A 23248-nucleotide genomic window follows, 5' to 3' on the forward strand; every position below is an offset into this window, starting at 1 on the left:
TCTCTTCCCACATAACATGTGATAGGACAAGAAGTAAGTGCCTCAAGCTGCACCAGGAGAGGTTTAGATTGGATATTAGGATACATTTCTTCACTGAGAGGGTGATCAGGCATCAGAACAGCCTGCCCAGGGAGGCAGCTGAATCACCCTCCCTGGGAGTGTTCAGAGACCACGTAGATGAGGCCCCCAGTGACATGGTTTAGTGATGGACTTGGCAGACCCGGGGTAACGATTGGACTTGATCTTAAAGGTCTTTTCCAACCTAGTTGATTCTATGGCTCTATATGCTTTTGAAGCACCACCGCAACTAAACCGTGCCCTGAGTGAGCAGCCCCTGGCAGAGCCTTCTTGTCCTCTCCAACTGCAGAGGGGGCAGAGCTGGCCGAGGAGAGCCTCTGCGGGAAGCCCCTCAGTCCCCGAAGCTCAGACAGGTAACTACGCTCCGTCCCCAGAAGGTACGGGGCACACCCGGCCGCAGCCCAGCCACGCACCCCGCCGGTCCCTTCAGGCCGCGCCCGCGCCCCCACCAAACGGCCACCGCGCGAGACCGCCCCTGCGCGCGCTCCGCCCCCCGCCTGGCCCAGCAGCATCACGTCATCGGGGAGCCCAGGGCGCAGGCGCAGCATTGCGGTTCCCTGCCCGGGCCGCCCCTCCGCAGGAACCGCTGGGGGCTGTACCCACAATGCCGTGCGGCGCTGCCCGCTCCGCTCCGTCATGGAGGCGGCCGGCGCAGCTGGCGCAGCTGGCGCAGCCCCGCTGCCCGCCGCCGCCTGGTCTCTCACCTCCTGAGTGCCGCGCACCCCTCGGGCTCCAGCATGAGCGGCGGCGGCGGCAGCGGCGGCGGCGGCGGCTCCTCCTCGGCACCCGGCCGCTTCGCCGACTACTTCGTGATCTGCGGGCTGGACACTGAGACCGGGCTGGAGCCGGACGAGCTCTCCGGTGAGTGGCAGCGGGGCTGGGGAGCGGCGGCCGGCGGCTGTCAGCGGGCAGCTTGGCTGTGGTGGCGGCGGCAGCAGTTCTGGAGGCGGGGTCCAGCCTCGCCGCCTCCCTGCTTCGCAGACCCCGGGGCGCTGCGGGGAAGCCGCGGGAGCGCCCCCCGCTCCGGGGCCTCGGGATCTGTGTAGCTGCCCTAAGTGCTCGACCTGCAGGAACGGCCAGCTGTGCACCCAACTTCTGACAAACCCGACAGAGTACCACTCTTAAACGGATTTTTCAAAGGGAAGGCGCTGTGGTGGCCGTGGTTATCATTTTAGGTCATCTCTCATCTTAGCAGTGATACACTGCCCTCCACTTGGAGCTTGGATGAATTTATCAACTTTTAGTCAGGCTTTTGGACGTTTGAAACATGCAGGGAATCTTAATGAATCAGGTTGTCGTGGTTTAAACAGGTTCTGGAGAGAAAGCAAAAGACTTTTTGCTTGTTCAATATTAAGTTTTGTTGTAGCATAAGATAAGAATTCTATTCCAGCAGTATCGGAAAAGAAATTAGGAACTATTTATTCTGTTAGATGAGAATGATCACAGCAGCTAAATTGTGTCAGACTGTGCCACAATACTACCTCAAACCTGTGTTTTAAGGCTAAAATCTGTTGTTTTAACAGCACCTTGCTTCAGCTTTAGTTTCAGTGTAATGGCTTCAGTTAAATTACATTGTTGCTTAGTATCCTTAGCTGTCCAGAAAGATACAGGAATGCAGTGGTGGAAACCTGGCCTAACATCAAAAGTTATTTTGTGTATCTGAGCTTAGAACTTGACCAGTGATGTGCTTTCTCCCCCACCTTTTTAATTAGCTTCGTTTTTACAAGATGTCATGAGTTTTTTTACATCATTGTGTTTAAACCCTCCCTCACTAAATAAAACCTTGTTTTTTGTGAAATTGAATTTGAGTTACTAGAACTGACTTACATTGAACTCACCTAAACTTTGGTTATCATGGAAGCTTCCTTTTTTTTTTTTTTTCTTTTTTTCCCTTCTAATGACTTCAAACAGAATTTCTCATCCTGAGCAGTATCTTACCCTAAAAGAATTCATGTTTGTCTGATGTTAAAATAATAGTAGACTACAGTTAGAGAGTTGAAGACTGAATACAGCATATTGGCCAATTCTGTAGCAACACTTTAATTTACAGCATCAGTTTGATTTAAGAAACCCAAAAGAACAAAATGCAATACAATTTAATTGAAAGATACGTGAGGTTCCATAGATTTTTTTCTTTATGAAGTCACCGGTGAGCAAAGTTTCTAGATTGAAAACATTTTCTGGTGTTGATTTTGTTATTCATTTATTATATATCTATTTGTGTAACATAGTGCAAGGCACACTCAGTACTACTCTCTGGTCTTGAGAGAAACATAAATAACTTTCCTCATATAATTAAACTTAAAAGCAGCAGTGTGTTATTCTGAGCTAGCTAATAGGAAACTGGGAGACATCAGTGCTTTATTTAAAATACTCCGTTTGAGTGTGCAGGTCTGGAAGCTGGATAATTTATGTTCTTTCTTATATTTACTTTCCTGGTCAAGGACTGCATCTCCAGTACATAAAACTGTAGTGTGCAGTGTATCTTGGATTCTGCTATTCCACTGTGATACTGTAATGGTGTTGCTTTTGACAAGGTGTGGGGTATCGGGGAGAACAGGTTTTGTTATTTATGCTTGAGACTGATTTTTGCATGAATTGAGGAAAGGGTTTAAAAAAAAGAGGGGGAGAAACAAGGGGGAGGAGGCTAAATTTATGATAATGTCACAGTGTATGAGCTAGCTGCAATTTCAGTGCCTTTTCTTGAGTTTGTTGTGTTATTCGTAATGCATGGTAATGCAACTGATAATGGTTTCAGATTGTGTCTTAGGGTACAGCCTTCTCCAGTGCTCACCGATACAAATGGAAAGGGCCTCTGTTGATTTCAGTGGGTTTTGGATAAAGCTTTGAAATACTTTGTACTTCCTGGAAGGCTTTCTTGTTTGAATGAAAGAGTTATTGTGCACTGTTTCGCCCCCCCCCCCCCCTTCTGTGCTGAAAAATAGATTCTGAATCCTTGTACTGTTGAAACAATTTGCTTCATAAGTGTCCATTGTTGGCAGAGAGGCACTGGCACTTGAGCTGGTGGGTGCAGGGTGGGGAGCGGGATGCTCCCCAGCACGGTGGAGCTGGGCACACTGGGTCTCTCCAGGGCTGTGTGCACTGGGGCTGCCGGAGCTCAGACTGGCATGATGTCATCGCTACCCCGCTGCCGGGGCCTCTGGGGGTGCTGCTGCCACACTTTGTTCTCACCGAGCTAATGAAACTGTGCATTTCAGGTATTCAACCTTAGTACTGATGATAACAGCGTTTTCTGCAGGCTTATAAATGAACTATAAGATCCTGAATTGATGCTCAGTCTAGGTCCTTTTCTTGTAGAGGCACCTCTGATGGTGTTTTTCTTTGTATGGTGGAAGCGTACTAAATAGCACAGCTGTAACACCTTTTCCTGGAAAAGTTGGCTAACTGAAGGAAAATGCACAGTATATGTATATATATTTGTTTTCTTTTAATATAGTGAGAAATACTGTATAGGACTTTGTAGTTATTCTCTATTGCTAGGGCACTTTTATCCCCAAATTCAAGTGATCTTTTTTATTTTGATAATTGTGTTCTCACTGGATGACCTGTTAAAGCAGATATTAAAAAATAAAAAATTACTTGGTGGTGGTAAAGCCAAACAAACAGCAAAAGCCCCCCACAACTCAAACCAACAACTTGGACAGGAGAGGAGCTGAGGCGCAGTTTTGCTTTTCTAGACGATGCTGATGTGCCAGAAGTGATGACAGAAATCTCTAAAGTATGCTGCAAGGGTCTGTTACAGATACATTTCTTTCACAGAGGGTATCACAGAATGGCAGATGTTGGAAGTAACCTCTGGAGGTCATCTGGTCCAACCCCTGCTGAAGCAGAGCCACCAGGTGCCCAGGACAGCATCCAGATGATTTTTGAGTATCTCCAAGGATGAAGATATTCAGTCTCTCAGGGCAACCTGTGCTCAGTCACCCTCACAGTGAAAAAGTGTGTCCTGATGGTACAGATGGAACCTCCTGTGTTTCAGTTTGTGCCCATTGCCTCTAGCCCTGTCATGGGGTACCACTGAAAAGAGCCTGTCTCTGTCCACTTTGCAGCCTCTCTTCAGGTGTTTATATGCACTGTTAAGCCTTCTCTTCTGCAGGCTGAACAGTCCCAGCTCTCTCAGCCTTTCCTCATACAGGAGGTGCTCCAGTCCCCTAGTCATCTCCGTAGCCCTCTGCTGGACCAGTAGCTCCTGGTCTTATTTGTACTGAGGAGCCCAGAACTGGATACAATGCTTCAGGTGCAGGCTCACCAGGACTGAGTAGAGGGTAAGGATCAGCTCCCTCGACCTGCTGGCAGTGCTTCAACTAATGCAAGGGCATATTGTTGGCTCATGGCCAGCTTGGTGTTCACCAGGAAATGCTGAAATACATGGACTACCAAAAATTTAGTGTGTAATACAACTTATGGTAGTGCTGCAACATTATGATAGGGTTTCTTAATTTAGGCTCTATGACTGTGCCCTGCAAAGGTATGGAGAATGAAGTCATGCCTCAGCTTATTATTCAGCTGGAGTCTCTTATCTGTTAAGTTAGTTAGATGTGATCTGATAGTGGAAATACTTGCACTACATGGAACTGCCGGAGTTTTTGTTCTGTGTTCTTTTTCACCAAAGATTTTGGTTTCTTTTTCTTCGTGATGGTGTGTTAGTTTTTAACAATCACTTGTCAATAGAGTTTGTTTATTGCAGAGTGGCAGAACAAAGGATCATCTTGCCATTGCATTATACTTTATGTGAGATTGTAATCTTGGAGTTGCTATTACAAAGTATGGAACTTGGACCCAAACGTCTGGACATCGTATTCTAATCTTAAAATTTGCTGTTGCACATGCCTTTGTAGTCTTGAATGTTATATCATAAAGATTATAATAGTTACGTTAGAAGTAAGTGTTGCAAAAAAAAGAAATAGTGTAAAAAAAATGGTGGAGTGGGAAGAAAGAAAATGCTTACAATCTGTGAAGAAAAGATTGATTTAATAGTAGGATAGCTCTTAAAAAAGTCTTAGTCTGGAAGATTAAAGCCAGTGACTAGTCTGTCACCTGTATTCCTTTCTGACTTTCTTCCAAGTCTGAGCTGCTCTTTTAAGGTTTAGTCCAAAAATTAATTTGTACAATAGTAGACTCGTGTTCCTTTTGCCAGAGTCCTTGTGGTGCTTTGAATTGTCTGTCTGATGACGAACTTCATCCTTAAGGGAGGATGAAAATGAGTGTAAGCTGAAGCCCATGCGTTCAGGAAATATTCTTCCTGAAGACACCCTTTGTTTGCCTTTGGAGAATTCATATTAGATCTTTCACTCTAGTATATGATCGTGTGATACCATTTTAATTGTTCTTCATCTCTCATACCTTTTTTTTTCATATTTTGTTTTTAGTGGTGTTGAGGCAAGATCTGTGTGTATGTAAGTAATGTAGCATAGCAGGACTGGTTATGAGCAGTGTCTGTGCTGACACAGTAACCGTTTGGTGCTGCTGTGTGAAATTCTAAGGGAAGATGATACCTGGTGTATAGTATTCACCTAGCTCCACTCAAAATTAATCGGACAAACTGATATTAGAGTAAATGTTTCTTCTCACCAGTAAAATAGAAATGTTGTCTCACTCATTCCTCTTCTCTGTAGTTGAAGTGTTGTTATTTTTCCGTTTTGTTGGCTTTAGATTTAAAATGACAGCTTATCTTCATATGTTTCCTGGTGGTAGGGTTTATTTTAACAGGGGTGTGGTGAAAAGATTGAAGGCATTTGTCACAGAGATAAACCACTAAAATGCTTAGTATTTCAGAACTAGGGTAGTATTTTTCTATCTGGTATTCCATGTAGCAGTGCTATTATCAGCACCTGTGTTAGTTTCCAAGTTCAACAGACTTAAATAGTTGCAAACTTAAATGTTTTGCTTTAAAGGCATTTGTAAGGGATAGTTGAAAGAGGAGGAAGAAAAGTAAGCAAAATTTAAATTGGCAGATACCATTTTCTGACATATTTGACCTGTTTTGCAGTTTCCTCTTTTGGGTGTTTTTATCATGGAATAAAGACATGGCGTTTGGGGTAGAGCCAGATGTGTTTCTTGCAGTGAACCTTTTCTGCAATACTGGTTATTCCTCAGGTAAATAGTGTGTGACTAAATGTCTGTCTTTGCTATGGTAGAAGTACTAACGCTTGCTGCAGCAGTGAAGTGTGCTGGTGGGAGCCATTGCTTGATTTTTGCAAAGACTGAAGTGTTCTGTGATTTTTGTGAGGTTTGGTTTAGGTGGTTTTTTATCTCTCTTCCTCCCTTTGTCCATAATATGGATGGTATCAGTGCAAGCTTCCCCCAATGGTGTGCCTCTTTCCTTGGGGATTCACTCTGAGACTGAAAAGGAGGTTTTTCAGTTTCTTTGCTTTCCTGAGATTGCTAACCAAGGTGTTAACTCTTGGGGGGGGGGGGCTCTCCAGTAGCACCAAGGTTGAGACCACACTCTTGTTTTCACATAGGTCACTGTGGATGGGCAGTAGATTGCAACAACTTTTGGCTAGAATAACACTGGCACATGTGGAACATTTTAATCTGAATAATAGTTTATTCCACTCCTCCCTACCCCCTCTATCTTTTCCCAAGAAGCTAGAGCTGTTTGCCATGTTTGACTGCCAAAAAGATCTTTTGTTTCTTTGGGAACTGAGGCAGACGTGCTACGGTAGCTGATATGTAGAATAAAGAATGGGAGAGCTGATGTAAGGGGGAAGCAGCTGTACTTTGCTGAACTGCTTTTGAAGCCACAGTTTATTAGGTGATGTTTCTATAATGCCGATCTTGTGATTGCCATATTTGTGTATTAGGTTGATTGCAGCTTTGTGCTTTACAGAATCATCTCCCTCAAACAGCTCAAAACTCTTTATTCTTCCCCCCTTCAGTATTCAGTTGCAATTTCAGCTTATTTGGAAGGCTCTTAGGTAAGGTGTAGGGGAGGAGAAGGGTTACAGGTTCTTGATTTGAGAATAGACTAAGGATCTACAAGAGTGTCTGAAGAATTAAAAGCTTACAAGACCGACTTTTGAAGTCCTTAAAAAAAGCCGTAGGAATTTTACCTTATTAAAGCAAGGCATACAAAGAATGGTTGATTTGGCTTTTTGTTCCTTTGAGGTTTTTTGTGGTGTTTTGTTTTCTTTCTAGTTTCTTTTGCAAGAGTGAGACTACACAAATGGAACATCTTAAATTGATTGTATGGGAAATACTGACATTTGCAAATAATAAAACAGCCCCCACCTCACCTCACAAAATCTTCAAATTATTGATCCTGCAGTTACAAAATGCTACAACTGTTTTTATCTGCCTTTTGACTTAGTGGTGTCTTACTTGACTGTTCTTGGCAATGACTTCTCATACTTATCTTTTGAATTCCCTCTAACCTGCAAGGCTCATATAGCAGAAATATGATGCATATGAAGTGATGTCAGAAGCAATTACTTACTGATGTATAATCTTTGAATTTCTTGACAAGCCTTTCAGATTTGTGGTCAAATTCAGCACAAACTGATGAATGATGATTTTCTTAGAGTGCTTCTGCTCAAGGCATGTTTCATGGTCTTTCTAGGAAAACGTTACATTGCTTATGGTTTGGTGGGCAATAGACCTTTAGTTTCAAACTTTCCCATGGAATTGTAGAGTATTGCCTTTTTTATTTAGTTTTTTTGGTTTCTACTGGCTCTATGACCAGCTACAATCGGGTACAATGTGTACCCCTGTATCGAGACATTTACATACTGATACCGAAGCATCCTGAGAAAGAAACTTTATTGTATTCACAGATAAATGATCTGCAGACAGATAACATGGCATTCGTAAGCAACCTGTTAATTTTCAGATATAGTAACATTTCAGTGTTTGAGTGAAGGGAAAAAAGGTTGGTTTTGCAGAAACAGATATTCTTTCAGCATGACATCGAATGAGTTTGGAAGAGGTTTTTTGCAATTGTAGTTGCTGCTGCTTGTATCTACAGTTGCACGCTATTGCAGAAGTATGTGTTCAGAGATCTCAAGGTTGCTGCAGTGCACTGATCTCTGCATTGCTTCTGTCCTCTACAAGCATAAATTTTTATGAGCTATTCTGCTATTTGCATGTATTACTTATTCCTCCTTAACTTGCTACTTTCAGCAAGCTCCCTTACCAACTGTTGTTTCCTGATTTTGCTCTCATTGAAAAGTATTGCCGAAGGTTGCTAAAATTTCTATTTATCAGTATCTCTGCTGTTTCTGAGGATGAATCTGGCACTGATTTTATGGCAGCCCAGGTTGTCATGTCCCTTCCCTGTCCTTACTGTGGTCTTGTGCTCATGCCTTCTTCCCTTGCATGAGGACTAGCTAGTACCATTGGACATGGTTCAGTGCAGCAGGTTCCAGGGAGTACCAGGCCTTGGTGTGAGGAAAGAGATTGATAATGCACAGCCATTGATTAAATTCTGGTGTCCTCAACATAAAAAGGACATGGAACTGTTGGAACAAGTCCAGAGAAGGGCCACAAGGATGATCAGGGGACTGGAGCACCTCCTGTATGAAGAAAGGCTGAGAATGTTGGGCCTTATCAGCCTGGAGAAGAGAAGGCTGTGTGGAGACCTCATAGCAGCCTTCCAGTATCTGAAGGGGGCCTATAGGGATGCCTGGGAGGGACTCTTCATTAGGGACTGTAGTGATAGGACAAGGGGTAATGGGTTAAAACTTAAACAGGGGAAGTTTAGATTGGATATAAGGAGGAAATTCTTTCCTGTTAGGGTGGTGAGGCACTGGAGTAGGTTGCCCATGGAGGCTGTGAATGCTCCATCCCTGGCAGTGTTCAAGGATTGGTTGGACAAGGCCTTGGGTGATATGATTTAGTGTGAGGTGTCCCTGGCCCATGGCAGGGTGGTTGGAACTAGATGATCTTAAGGTCCTTTCCAACCCTAACTATTCTATGATTCTATGATTCTATGAAATTGATAGAGGTGTCCTGAAGCACAGCTCTGTTGGGGGCCATATTCAAAGAGTTCTTTAGACTGAAATCCATGTGAATGATCTGCAAAAGACTGACCTGATGTCTAAAGGGTTTATGATCCAGAGAGCAGAAGTTACTTATGCTGTGTGAAATTACTTTAATGCTGCAAGGTCATTGCAGTCTCCCCTGTAAGTATGCTTAGGATCCATGAACCAACCTTATCTGCACAGAGATCTGCACTTGCATGTGTTAGTAGCCTTGAGAATGGCTACCATTTCACAGGTGAGGCCTTTTAAACAGGGCCTAATCTTGGCTTGGAAAGATGAAGGATTCTGGATGTTTCCACTGAATGAGGTGAATTGAGTGTTCTTTTGGTAATTAATTCCACAAATAGTCCTGAGTCTCTTATGCATGGGTGATAGTGTGCCCTGGCAAGAACTTGTATGGTGTGTATGTGTATCTGTGTTATTTTATTTTTAGTTTTATTTCCATGTCTTCCCTCCCCCCCCCCCTTCCTATAAAGTCTTCCAAAATTAGAACTATATACATGTTCTGTTTTACTCAAGTCTGACCAGGGAAGGGTTTTAACTCATGCTTGTTTCTGCTTGATATGGCACTTGTAGAAGGAAGAATGCTTGAGACAAGTGATTGGTGAGGTGATAAGGAAGGATACAGTCAGAGCTAAGACAAACTTCAGAATTAGTCGTATTTGGTCATATAGACCTAACGGTCAGTATATCTGATTAATTTCCAGGTATTAGAAATCACTTCTATTTAAGAAATAGAGAATACCTCATCAAGAAACTTGATGACTTCCTTACAGAACATTTTTTTGGGGAATGGGGGGAATACAGTCCTTACTGCAAAACGTTGATTTCAAAGAGTAGATAACAAAGTGAGACAGACTGGACAGGACTCATATACCGGGATGGTTGTATAGCTGAAGTTTTTGTATTTTGCTGACCTCTGTATGTAATTGGAACCTGCTTGGAAGGCTTGATGTCTGAAATAAGGCTTTCCTCTTTCACACAAAACCTCAGTGGTCTCCCAGAAGAATAGAAATACTTGGTTAAAGGATTGGACAGGTGCTTCAGTGACATTTGCTCCTTGTGCTCTTATACAGGCGTGTTTCCATCAGTGCTCAGAGCTGGAGCTGTGAGGGCAACAGTAGCACACAAGTAAGGACATTTAACTGAATGTGAGATGTCATTGTAAAAGGATGTCCAGTGGTTCAGAGGTGTTGCCTGAAATTGTCTGTGCTTCTGTTTGCTTATGCTTTCCTGAAGCAGTCTCACTGGGTCTGCCAGTCTTAGATGAGCATGAGGAGAACAGCTGATTTCTATATTAAATATGCTTAAAATATGCTTGTCTCCACTTCTGTTCTGTATTTCTAGTACATGCAAGCCACCCTTTTCCTTTCTTAGTGTCTTCTGTTGCTAGATCTATTGTGTCATGAAAACAGCTTGTCTCTCCCCAACCTCCATGGCTGAGAACACGCCTGTCAGTGTAATTTTGAGTGCTGCTTCTGTTGTTTAGTTGGAAACAGATCTAAATATCTTTCTATATATCTTTTTGCTGTGGCTAGAGCAGAAAAGTAGTTTAGTAAAACAATTCTGGTTTTAAGACCATTTCCTTGGAAATTTCTGCCAGGCGGTCTTGATTAAAGCCCATTGTGTCCATCTGCCTTCTTGTGTTGCATGCAAAGTAGTAAACCCCAAAGCTTTAGGATGCTTTTAAAGAAGCAAGCTGGGGACTTTTGGGGTGTTTTTTCTTGCTTGTTTTTTAAAAGCTGCCCTAGATTCTTGATGGCTCTTTCTGCCACTTCATTGTCCCACCTCTTCCTGCCTACCTTGAAACAGTGCCAGCAAAATAAAAAACAAAGGCTTTTGGTTTCCTGATGTTACAGTCGCAGAATGTAGATGTCCTCAGCTGTTTTTCTGCAGTGCTTTACATTCATTCTTGCAGGATTTGAAACTATTCCAGTGTGTGTATAGCAGTAGGTTTTGTTATCAACTAAATGAGTGCTGAAACTTAAATGATGAATGGATAGCTATTAACTCCTAAATTTTCATTTGCCATAAAGGGCTAGGAAGAATTTATTCTATCAAAGTAGTGGATGATCGAGAGATTATTTGCATCCAGTGTTACAGATGCCCAGTTAGTGGAACGAACTTTTTTATTTCAGTTTACAGTGGGGTTCTTCATGTTACAATTCTTGAAACATTGCAATTCTTGAATTTTGGAAAGCAAAAGAAAGCAGGGAAACAACAGGATCTTTTACAATCGACAGATTAATTTATTTCTTTGTCCTTCCCACCTTTTTAGTGACTGCACTAGGAAGAGCTGTATTGTCCATTGAACATTCAAATGTATATTGTACACTGGAAAGAAAAAGTTCTCATGGGGTTGGGATGGGGCTTGTTGTTACAAGCAAATGCAGATTCCCTAGATGACAAACAGGCAAAAAAACCCCAAAAACCACAACAAACAAAAACCAACAACAAAAAACAAAACAAAAAAAAAAAAACACAACAAAAAAACAAACAAAAAAAGAACCAAAACCTGGAGCCCTGGAGCATTTCCTCTCTCTAATTGTTTTCTTCCTCTTCTTTCTACTTCCTCTAAAGAAAGTCCTCCAATTTTTACAGATGAAGGCTGGCACTCCATGCAACATACATTTCGGTTACACTTAAGATAGGTACCTAAGTTGAGGGCAGTGTGTCTGGAATGTGTATTTGTGTATTTGCGCTTTGGTTTTAGAAAGGAAGACAGTGGGCTTCCTTTGCCTTTGAGCTCTTTTGTCAGGGGAAGTGGAACAGTAACTTGCATAAAGAAGTTTTCAGAGGAAGTCCCAGACGCAGAAATCATAGGTGGTGGATCTGTTACAAATCCAGAGGAATGACAGCTGCTAGAGACAGTGATTGAAACCCTGATTTTTTAGAGGCAGTGGATGAAACCCCGATTCCATTTGCTTAAACAGCAGTGCTGCAGTAAAATGAAAGTGGTCATGAGGATTTTCTCCTATAGATAACCTGATCCACTTTGAAAACTGTTTAAGTCCCAGTTCCAGTAATAAATTAACTGGTCTAACCATCAATTCAGCTTGCACTGTGGCAGGTGGTCTTGCCATCAGGGGGAGGGGGAGATAGAACTGGAGGACAGAGGGTTTATGTGTTTCAGGATAAAAGGGAAGAATTCTTTTTAGTAGCAAACTCAGAGAGTTTGCTGAGTCCTCTCTAATGAGAAATACGTGCAGTTCTGCTGAAGGAGGAGGGACTGGAAGGAAGGAAGCAAGTCATAATCTGAAGGCATTTGTCCATTGATGGAGTGTCTGTTTTCTTACAGGTTTGGCAGCTGCAGCTTTTCTTGAAGCATGGTTTTTATTCCAAGAATTCATGTTGAATGAATTTCTTACCTCAATCTGCCAAACTTTGGATGTTAATTTCCTACATTGTAGAGGGGTGTTTTTGCACTTATAAAGAAGGAATTGGAGAAATGTACTGGTTTTGTTTTTAAAATAAACTGTGTCTACTTATTTGTATATTAATAGACCTTTAGGTATTTACTGAAAAGACTTTTCTTCAATATTAGAATGTTGGGTTCTCAAAAATCAGAATGGTATTGCTCTGCAGCAGACTAGGTCTGAGGTTTTTTGCTTTTTTTTTCCCCTTGTCTGTATTTTAAGGGCTAGAATGAATCAACAGATTGCCACCGCATTTCGCATCTAGTTTGGTACATGTACAACTTGATTAATTGTTAGATTATCCCAGTTTTGCTCTTAAGACTTGGAACTTAAGTATTGGAAAGCTTCCGTTGGCAAGTGTGTATATGGCAAGTCTTATTTTTAACAGAACTCTTTTGCCTTTAAGATACTGATTCTTGGCTTGACTATCTTTCTATGCCTGCGTGTATTTTATGCACCTGTATTTGTTTTTGCAATGTAACCACATTAACATTATTGGTCATTTGTCAGTTTGACTAATCAAGAAGTGCTCAAATCTCTCAGGGTACATACCACCTCCCTCCAGTGGCCCCTCCCTCCAAAGTGCTCTAATTTGCTCCATACTTTCATCATTTCTACAGTGTGGATTGCAGAAGTATGCACATTTTACCTGTTTTGCCAGCCAACTATTTTCATTTAGACCATGAATTTTAAAGCTGGAGTAATTATGTGTTTGGTAAACATAATTGTTTACCATCATATCTGTAGCCTTACTGTGTGTACTGAGAATGATTGCTGGCTGAACTGGGAATCCTACTGCTGTTTATGACGTTAGCTGCTGCATCTTTGGAAACCGTTCAGACTTTTTTCCTTATGTATTAGGCTCTTTGGCAGGTACGCTGTTGCAGTTATCGTGTCTTCATCCAAGAATGAGAAAGATTGTTTTCAAAATCACGTCAATTTTCTGTGATGTCCGTTCTCACCTAAGTATGGCTTTGTGCTTCATTTTATTTTTAATTAAAATTGGGTAGAATTGGGCTTTTCTCTGGATGGTGTTTGTAATTCATGCACTGTTCAAATCCTCTTGTTGACTGACTTCTGACTTGCCACCGACACTGGGGAAAACCTCGGCTCTTTGGCTGGCATGGCCAGCTCAGTCTCAACTCGCCACCCTGCACAAGTTTCAATGAGTCCCACCACTGCAAGGTTCTTTGGACCGTGGTGTAGGAAGTTTGGAGGTAAAGGGTATGGTTATAAATGCATTCTATAGGGATTTTTGAATCCCAAGTTCAGTTCCTCCAGTGTGCTGTGTAGAACAAGAAGGCTGTCGTAAGTGTATGGTTCATAGTATCTGTTGCTGGTACAGACTCTCATTGTTCTTACTAATTTATTTAATCATAGCAATATGACTGTTTCATATTGAAGCTATTTTACATTTATTTCATTAAACATTCATTTTAGTAGCAGCAAGAATTGCATATACAGCTTGCGTATGCAGAAAGATTTCTGTAAGAGAGTCCTTATGTGGAAAACATAATGTTTTGGTTGCATGCTGTCTAATATTTTTTTAATTGGAAGATGTCATGTATACAATAAATGCACACTGAGACCAAATAAATTTAATTAATAGCAGACTCTACCACAAGAATTTAAAGAAGCAAGGTGCTTGGCAGGGTGAAAGCAGCCAACCACTTTATCAGAATCAGTAGAAGTTTCTGTGTGTCTTTGTTTTATAATTATTTTGAGCAGATCAAGAGACTTCATGAACAAATGATGGTGGCAGTATTAAAGATTTTGTAAAACCAGTGCTGCATGACCATTTAGTTCTTTTATCAGGCACTTTTTCTGGTAATGAGGTAGCTTCTTCTGACTTGCTCTTTATTATCATAGAGGGAAAATTGAGCTGGACTCTACCTCTGAAACACCTGCTTAAAGACTTTTTCCTAGCGAGCGTGCGCAGAGAATTTCCTGTACAATTCTCAGTCTTGCATAATTTTTACATCTGCGGCACTGCAGTCACTTCCTAAAAACTAAAACCAAATAATGAATTGAGAGCATATACAAAAAACTATGATTCAGTTTTAAAAAGCTTTGTTTGTGAAGTATCCCTGGCATCTATTTTCTTTTTTATCAAGTTTGACCTTTCTAATTAAGGACAGCGTAGGCCACGCTTTTCTGTTCTGTACTAGAGAGAGCTTTATTACATGAATGGAAACATTTTATGTCAGCGTGTGGGGCACAGAGAGTGATTGATTGATTGATGTGTTGAAGAGAAAAAACCCATCTAGGGTTAGAAGCATACTTACAAAGGAGCAAACTACTTGGCAGGGAAAAATAAATTATTACAATCAGGGAGCAGTTTTCTTGATAATTAGCATTAGAAATTTGCAAGCAAGCCAGGTGGGTATGTGTGGCTTCTGTTGCTGTAAGCTGAGAGGATGTATATGATTGTCAGGCATAGCCTGAATTTACAGTGTATATGTTAAGAGGTTTCAATATAAGTTTATTTTGTGACTACGCATGAAAGCTTGATGGGGAGTGTGTTATTACGTAGCATGGTTACATGCAGCTAATAATGGTGATGACAACTGTAAGCTGCACTTCCCTGTGGTTTGTAGAATCATAGAATAGTTCAGGTTGTAAACAGATCTTTGTAAATGGCATAGTCAAAAAAGGGAAGGGAGAGGACTGTGAGGTGTGTCTCTCAGGTGGTAGGGTTTTAAGTCTGAATTTCCAGCCTTTTAAAAAAGGTTTTGTCTTTCTTTTTCATTGAGAATTCATAATTTCATATTTTTCACCTGCAGTAAATCCACTTTTCAGTCAAAAACAATGTAATTGTTTTTATATTATAGCGGGAGGTCATAAGTAATTGAAACTCCAAGCAGTTTTTTTCTTTCTTTTCTTCCTTTCTACTCCCAAAGAGGGAAAAAAGGTAGTGCATCAGATTTTTCTCTGAGTGAATCAGGAAAGAGCTACAATTAGACCTTCCGAATTCATTCTGTTTATTCCCTCTCAAAGCTGAGGCCAGTGGTAGACAGTGTTCAGGTTACTGAGTTGAAGAATGCTTAAGTTCATTCTAGTTTCTATAACTTTTTTCCTTCTGCTCTGTGTATGAACTTGTAGAAAAGTGATATCCATTGATATGGATGGTTTCATGCAGATAGTTTCAAAGTAATGCTGCACTGTGCAGGTTGGAAACTCCATGTAGCATCTCTCAGTTTGTAAGTACTAATTCTCATCAGACCAAGACACAGATACAGCTATTTTCTGCCTGCAGGTTGAACAGCAAGAAAAGTAATAGCTAAGAGCAGGGAGGAGAAATGAAATGATAGAGAGGTTGCCAGTGTTCACTACAAATCTGTATTGTGGTACGGCTTATGTTCAGTGTGTGGTGACTCAGTAAGATACCATACAATAAAATGAGGTATAGTTGTTAGTTCAGACATAGGATGCTTGGAGTGCATGCATTAGCTCTTCTCTTGTGCTTGTAATTAGGAGGTCCAAATAACAGACACGTACACCAGCATCATTCATGGTGGTATAAAATAATGTTAGAACTGAAGTCTGTCCGTCCTCATAGCTCCATATGCTGTGAATTGTATTAGATGACTATTAGAGGAGTGGTGTCGTCTTCAGTGCGGATGTGAACGGAGTAAAACTTAAACAGGGGAAGTTTAGATTGGATATAAGGAGGAAATTCTTTCCTGTTAGGGTGGTGAGGCACTGGAATAGGTTGTCCAGGGAGGTTGTGAATGCTCCATCCCTGGCAGTGTTCAAGACCAGGTTGGATGAGGCCTTGGGTGATATGGTTTAGTGTGAGGTGTCCCTGCCCATGGCAGGGGGGTTGGAACTAGATGATCTTAAGGTCCTTTCCAACTCTAACTATTCTATGATTCTGTGAACAAGGGGCTGGTTTTAATTTCATATTCCAACTAAATGTATTTCAGCTCCTTGATAGTCTTGAGCAGGTGTGTAGTTTCTTTTATGCCTGCAAACAGTCCATCAGGGTCAGTTTACTGAAGAGATGTGAGAGGGAGGGATTGGAATAACTACCTGACTCTTATGTGAGATTTAATCTGGACAGTAGGGACTGTATGTCACTCCAGTCTGAGACTGCTGTGAGCTGAGCTTTGCCTGCCTCAGGAAGAGCTGGGCTAAGCTGAAGCCTTGGTAGCAGCAGTGCTTGATGTCCTGGACGTCCTTCGCCCACGAAGACTGACTCGGAGGTTATGCCCAGCCGGTGACTTCTCTTTTGATAAGCAAGCTTATTCTGAGAATTTAAGTCTTTATGCATGTCTTTTTAAATTACATGGTAGCAAAAAAGGAGAGAACAGTATAGGACTGTGAACAGTCTGACTGCCTGCATAGTGTCATAGTGGGAATAGCTTGGTTTTGTCACAGTTTAGATGGATAAAATAAAGTCACTGACTGCTGCAGCATCTTTGCTCCTTTTCCACCCTGTGGTGGAGTCTTAGAGGGTTGAAGAAGTCTGGAAGAAAGGAGAGGAAAGAAAGGGCATTACCAAATCCAGATGGTGGTTGCTGGTGTTGAAAACTCTTATTACCCATCATGGCAGGACCCAGCAGGTGGGTAGGCTGGGCCTTAGGAGGAGGAGCAGCTTTGGGAGTGCTTTAGTTACCCATGCAGGTTACTAAAACTGCTGTAGTTCCATATTTTCTTCAGTGCACCACTTTAAGAACCTCTGTGTCGGTGGTTTAATCCTTGCTTCCCTCCTGTTTTGGGGTATCGCTATGAGCTCATTAAGCTGTTTGTGTGGACATGGGCTAAACTGGATTAGTGAAACGTTAATCTTTGTTAACGCCTTCTTCATTCTCTATTTATTTTTAATCCAAATAATTTCACTGGTCCTATTTCAAGTGGGGTGCCACAGATAGTGTTTTTTCCAATGACAAAGACATTCTGAGATTCTCTGCTTTGCTGTGATTCCTTTCCTAGGCGCAGCACTAGGTCTCATTCTGAAGCGGTGTTTGTGAGTCTGTACAGTGCCTAGTGAAATGGTGTTCCTCCATGCTGCTGTGATACTATGTACATTGCAAAATACAATGGGATTCTTACTGTTTTGAAGGTTTGATGTTGAAAAGCATGTTGGCCTGAAACTTCCTGAAGTATTCCTGTTTTGTTTTCCCTTTTCCTGGAATTTTTATATGTATGGATTTTGTGTTGTATGACAATTCCTGACAAATAATCTTATAGCCATTTGATTACCATTCTTGCTTTCAATCCAGGTAATTACAAGTTTGCAGTCTGTGTAGCAGTTCACATCTTCATTTTTTGTAGAGCTTTTCCTGTAGGAAAAGTGAGGATTATCAAGTCTTCAGCAGGCAATACTGTGTTCCATTAAGAAGTTGCTTTTACATGGAACTTGAACAAAAGAAAGAAATTATTTACAGAGAAATCATGTTTGAAGACCTCTTTATAGTAAGTTGGATCAGTAAGGAAAGTACTTTCTAGCCATCACTTCTGCTAGAGGAGAGGAACCCTAAGAAAAGCATGATCTGATAATTGCAGTCCTTTGATATTTATGAAGTGTGGGCAGTTGTGCTCACTCTGAAACTTGTGAGATACATCATATTTTTATGAGTTTATCTTCTCTTATGTCTTCTTTTTTTTTCAGTTCTAGAATAAGACTTTGACCACTTTTGTTGGTGGATTTGTCTCCTGTGTTTGTTAAACCTGCTCTTGTCTTCAGTGTTTTTATCAAAACCATTTCAATATAAGCCATTTCATGTCAAAACCAATAAAATCCTATGATTCTGTTCTATGAATTAATCAGACGTTTGAATCACACACAGTCAGATCTTGAGATCATGAGTTATTTTTGCCTACTGGAGATGTGTTGTAGTTGGGTGCTTTGCTGGAGCATAGTGTTTGAGGCTTCTACCTAATTATAAATTTAGGATTAATTACTTTTTTGACTCTGGATGTAAGCAAATATTGTTTGAGGATTCTTCCCTCATCTGTGGCTGGCTGTCTATTGACAATCATTAGCTACTTAGTGGGAGAAGTGCAAGGGGACCCTAGGCAATGGACTTATTTGTGTTTGGGTTCTCATTAGTTGTAATGGCAAGAAAACAGGGTGGCCAGTTTTCTGGAGTTTCACAGATCACCTTTCTGCTCCTGGATTGAACTTTACAAAAGCTATAGGTGAGCTGTCACTTGGGATTCCCTGCCCTGTCAGTGTCTTTGGTAGTTGGCATTGCCCAATCTGAAGGTCCAGTGGTTTGCTGTATTACAAGCATGAAGGCTTTTACAAGAAGAGCTAGCTAAAGATGGAAGACTGTGCTGCTGTGAAAGAGTAAATGAGCATTGCACTCACACAGAAATTACCATGACACATACAGTATGAGAGTAGTATGGCTGTAGGGAAGAAGTGTAATATGGAAGCACTCTGGCAAGAGTAGTGTCTGTGTAACAGCTAAATTGTTTGATGAATTGTAATGTGAGTATTGCCTTATGTTTCTTTCTGGATCAGGACTTGGTGGGTTTCCAGAAATCAAGTTCAATACTTTCATTATAGACAGGCTTCAGGTTTAAAAAATTTAAGTGTGTGTTGGAGAGGATATGTTTTGGGAGGAGATGGGGCAATGCCTCTTAAAATACATAAGCATCCTTTCAGTGTTTGTTTTGGGGTTTTGCTTGCCTTTCCCCCCCTCCCCCCCCAGTGTGTGTGTGTTTTTTGTTGTTGTATTTGTTTTTTTTTTGTCAGAAGGGAAGAGCAGCATCATGTATTTTTGCAATATTTATCACATTTCTCACCTTCATGAAAACGTCTTCAAGTAACGGATTTTCTTTTTAATTTCTGAAATATGCATGACCTTGCACATAGTTAACTCAATAATTGTAGCGTGAGGTTTTCAAGTCCAGGAGAAAATTTGGCCTTCAGATATTTTTCTCCCTTGTGTGTATGTGAAAGGGAAAAACAAACTCAAAGGGAACAAAACAGCTTAGTAAATGTCTGAGGTTTTTCCTCAACTATCTAAAAGTTGACATTACATCATCTGCACAGATGCAAATATAGAAAATAGTAGGTGTGTTAAATTCCCTGACTTATTTTTAAAGCCTCTTTTACAGAGGACTTTCTTTATTTGACTGTGTGTTTGTGTCAGTAAATAGAGATGTGGTGTTATGTCCACTTTTCTTTCTGTTTCTGGAAGATTGGAAGTTTCTTTAAATGCTTGGTTTTGTATTTTAAGATTGTTCTTGGCTGCTGTGTTTTCTGTCATTGGCTCTGCTCTTTCCAAAATGGTTTTATTTCAGTCAATTGTGTTCTTTCTTTTCATAGCTATCCCTCTCTTATATACGTTTCAGTTTTTCCCAAACACATTTTTTCTCTTTGAACAATGATATTATTGAAGAAAAGGTAATAAATAATGTAGCTGAGTGGTTTTGTATGAAAATCAGCTAGGTTGATTTTTTCAGACAAAGAGAAAAAACAATTCCTCCTTTAAATTCCAGTGCTAAGCCCCAGAGGGTCAGCAAAATGCATGTGGGTATTTTGGGTATTGAGACCTGTCCTAGGTCCTGATGGATGGTAAGGTCTCTGTTTGAGGTGGTATCTTAAGACTTGGTTTAAACCAAATCTGGGGTTACATGACTTACCTCTCAAAGGACCTCTTAAACATTCCATGGAAACGAAGTTTTATTTGGTGTGTTTGTTAGGTTCTTTATTGTCTATAGGCAGGGTTATAACTGTCTCAGTGTATGGCTACTTTGTGAAAGCAAATGTTATATGAAATAAAGCTTCTAAGTTGGCTTAGAAATTGGACTTAAAATATTACTGTAAAAGTGCAGAACAAACCCAGCCAGTTTTGAAATCAGTTTCAATTGCCATGTATTTGTTGCATGTAAGAAAACAAGAGAGAAGTTGAAGTGTGTTTTCTCTCTTGCAGGTGTTGCTGGAATAGTTCAATTTATTTAAAGCATATGATTTCATGCAATTGTGCCTGATTGTTAGTGCAGCTGTCAACAGCTGCATGCTCATTTAGCTAATTGCATTCTAGTAAGATAGCTAAGCTTATTTTAAGATATGCAGTTGTGCACTTAATTTTTAAAGCAACTACACGCACTTGGAAGATTCACTGCAGAAAGTTCTGTGCTATCACAATCAACAATCATTTCTCTGGAGAAGATTTAAGAGCTCAGAAACAAGACTGTAATAGCTAGTCTAGTGTATGGATGGCATCTGCCAAAAGCTGGACCATGCTACTTAAATTCATATAGTTCTGAAGGCCTTGAAATGGCCTTGTCCTTGGGGTTAGTTACATCATCTGCTCTTTGGGAGTATTTTATAGTTTAACATGTAAAACTTTATTTTCACAAGCAGCTAATTCCTATTGCTGCATTAGTATTCTGGTTGTGTATACAGGAGCTAGGAGTATGTTACACACTGATCATCTCTTTCAAGAAACATGTATTTGAAATGAGGTATTTGTATGAAGTTGTACATGTATAAAAAGCGTATTAGAGTAGATAATCTATTATGCATGCTAGTCCTGTGTAACATACTTGTATGTTTTTTTGCTGGTGTTAGCTATGTAATTACAGTTGACAGTATGAAATGTATAATGCAGTGTTGTTTTTATTTGTTATATAGCTTTATGCCAGTATATACAGGCCTCTAAAACCCGAGATGGTGCCAGCCGTTTCATTTCAAGTGCAACAGAAGGTAAAGGAAAAAGCGTGGGGTAAAAAAAAAACACAAATCTTTGTTCATCTGATACCCTATCTTCATGGGCATTTATGTGGTTCTTTTAGGATCTTTTAACCTTTTAGACTCTCTTCACAGCTAACTTCTTGTAATAGATGGTGGATACCCTTTTTTCCTAAGTCATGAAGAAGAAATTAAGTGATGCCACTTGTATGTCAATCTTAAACTTGCATCATCTTTGCATCTTGTCTATTTGTGCTTTTCTTCATTAACAAAATCCCACTGAAATTGAAGCTTTAACTATGCTTTAACAAGAATCTGAAGTATCTGAAGAGTAACTTAGAAAATTGCCGTCACAACCACAATTTCAAGATAATTGCGCTTAAGGAAAAGCACAGATACTTGACAACATAGAAATGTTACTATGCTAATCCTTGCTGATATCTGCAGTCTGATTGTATGCTGACTAACTGTCTTGCATTTTCTGTTTCTCTTAAAAGGAGTGTTTGCTTAATTCACTTATCCTCGCATCTACCTGCTGATGTCCTGCTATTTGGCCTTGTTTGAGCTTAAAAAGAGAATGCAATATTTATTTACGTATTTTTTTTTTACCTGCAGGGGAAAACTTTGAGCAGACTCCTTTAAGACGCACATTTAAATCCAAAGTTCTTGCTCGCTATCCTGAGAATGTTGAATGGAACCCTTTTGACCAGGATGCAGTGGGAATGGTCGGTATCGCTTAATGGCTTCCTACCTTAACAATTGAAGGCATTCATCTGTATTTTCTTTGACAGGAAAGTGTGACATCTGTTACAGATAGAGAAATGCATTATTGTTTCCAAAATTATACAGACTTAAAAGGGGCTTTTCATTTAATTGTGATATTGTTTTAAAGGAAATTAAGTTGCAACTTGTAAGTGATAAATTCCTAGAAGTCTTTTGTTCTCCCACAGTTTGTTGCATTTTAGAGAATTGGTAGAAAAATAAATTAATCTGCAATTAGTGAGCCTTTGTGCATGATTTTTCTGTTAAATAGAATGTGGTGTAGTTTCTTTCTACTTTTCTCTATCAGGTTTCTGGTCTTGGTGACCAAAACACTTCCCTTTATCTGCCTGCGTTTCAATTCTGTTATTTTATTCCCATTGAGGTTGGTAACAAAATGGTTATGAGTTTCAACAGAAACTGGATATAGCCCTTGTAATATGTTCCTTTTAGTTTTTCTGATGTATGCGTATTATTGTATTGTACAGAGATGTAACACTTAAAAGAACTGAAAGTGAAATGTGATGGCAGTCTGTGGATTCTAAATCCTCTTTTCATCAGTGTTTCTGCAGGCAAGGGGAGAGAAAAGTGTTTTAATTGATATTATCTTCCCTCCCTTTTTTTTTTTTTTTATAGCTGTGTATGCCTAAAGGGCTTGCTTTCAAGACACAAGCAGATTCCAGAGAACCTCAATTCCACTCTTTTATTATTACTCGTGAAGATGGCTCACGGACATTTGGATTTTCTCTCACGTTTTTTGAGGAAGTTACTAGCAAACAGATCTGCAGTGCAATGCAGACATTGTATCATATGCACAATGCTGAATATGACATTCTTCATACTCCACCCACAAATGACAAAGATAGCTGCAGCAGCACTGGAGACTGCAATGGCACTTCTGTTTCAAAGCTGCAGCGTTTTAACTCCTATGACATCAGCAGAGACACTCTTTATGTCTCAAAGTGCATTTGTCTGATTACTCCAATGTCTTTTATGAAAGCTTGTAAGAAAGTATTAGAACAACTTCACCAAGCAGTGACTTCACCTCAGCCGCCACCTTTACCTTTAGAAAGCTACATCTACAATATACTCTATGAGGTTCCTCTTCCTCCAGCAGGAAGGTCATTAAAATTTTCAGGTGTTTATGGACCAATTGTCTGCCAGAGGCCAAGCACCAGTGAACTACCATTATTTGATTTTCCGGTTAAAGAGGTTTTTGAATTGCTTGGAGTAGAAAATGTGGTTCAACTCTTTACCTGTGCCCTCTTGGAATTTCAGATACTGCTTTATTCACAGCGTGAGTACTTGTTTTTTGTCTTCCTCTTTTGTAGTTGTACTGGCAC

The 23248-nt window shown here is 40.5% G+C and overlaps 1 protein-coding gene across 10 annotated transcripts in view; it reads left to right on the plus strand.

Moving 5' to 3' along the window:
• The first annotated feature begins 607 nt into the window (after positions 1 to 607).
• Positions 608 to 23248, plus strand: part of DENND5A (DENN domain containing 5A) — a 70537-nt gene continuing 47896 nt past the window's right edge. For 6 of the 10 annotated variants that reach the window (XM_062619811.1, XM_062619800.1, XM_062619806.1 and 3 more), the window contains exons 1-4: positions 608 to 939; positions 21090 to 21161; positions 21762 to 21871; positions 22542 to 23202. In XM_062619811.1, coding sequence (XP_062475795.1) covers positions 816 to 939; positions 21090 to 21161; positions 21762 to 21871; positions 22542 to 23202 — 967 coding nt within the window. In that variant the 5' untranslated portion in view covers positions 608 to 815. The remainder of the gene's footprint in view (positions 940 to 21089; positions 21162 to 21761; positions 21872 to 22541; positions 23203 to 23248) is intronic. The other 4 variants (XM_062619801.1, XM_062619805.1, XM_062619808.1 and 1 more) reach the window with 3 other exon arrangements.

The sequence above is a fragment of the Pezoporus occidentalis genome, unplaced genomic scaffold (genome assembly GCF_034315485.1).
Source record: "Pezoporus occidentalis ecotype Australia unplaced genomic scaffold, CSIRO_AGI_Poc_V1 ctg214, whole genome shotgun sequence".
In the NCBI taxonomy this organism is placed as follows: domain Eukaryota; kingdom Metazoa; phylum Chordata; class Aves; order Psittaciformes; family Psittacidae; genus Pezoporus; species Pezoporus occidentalis.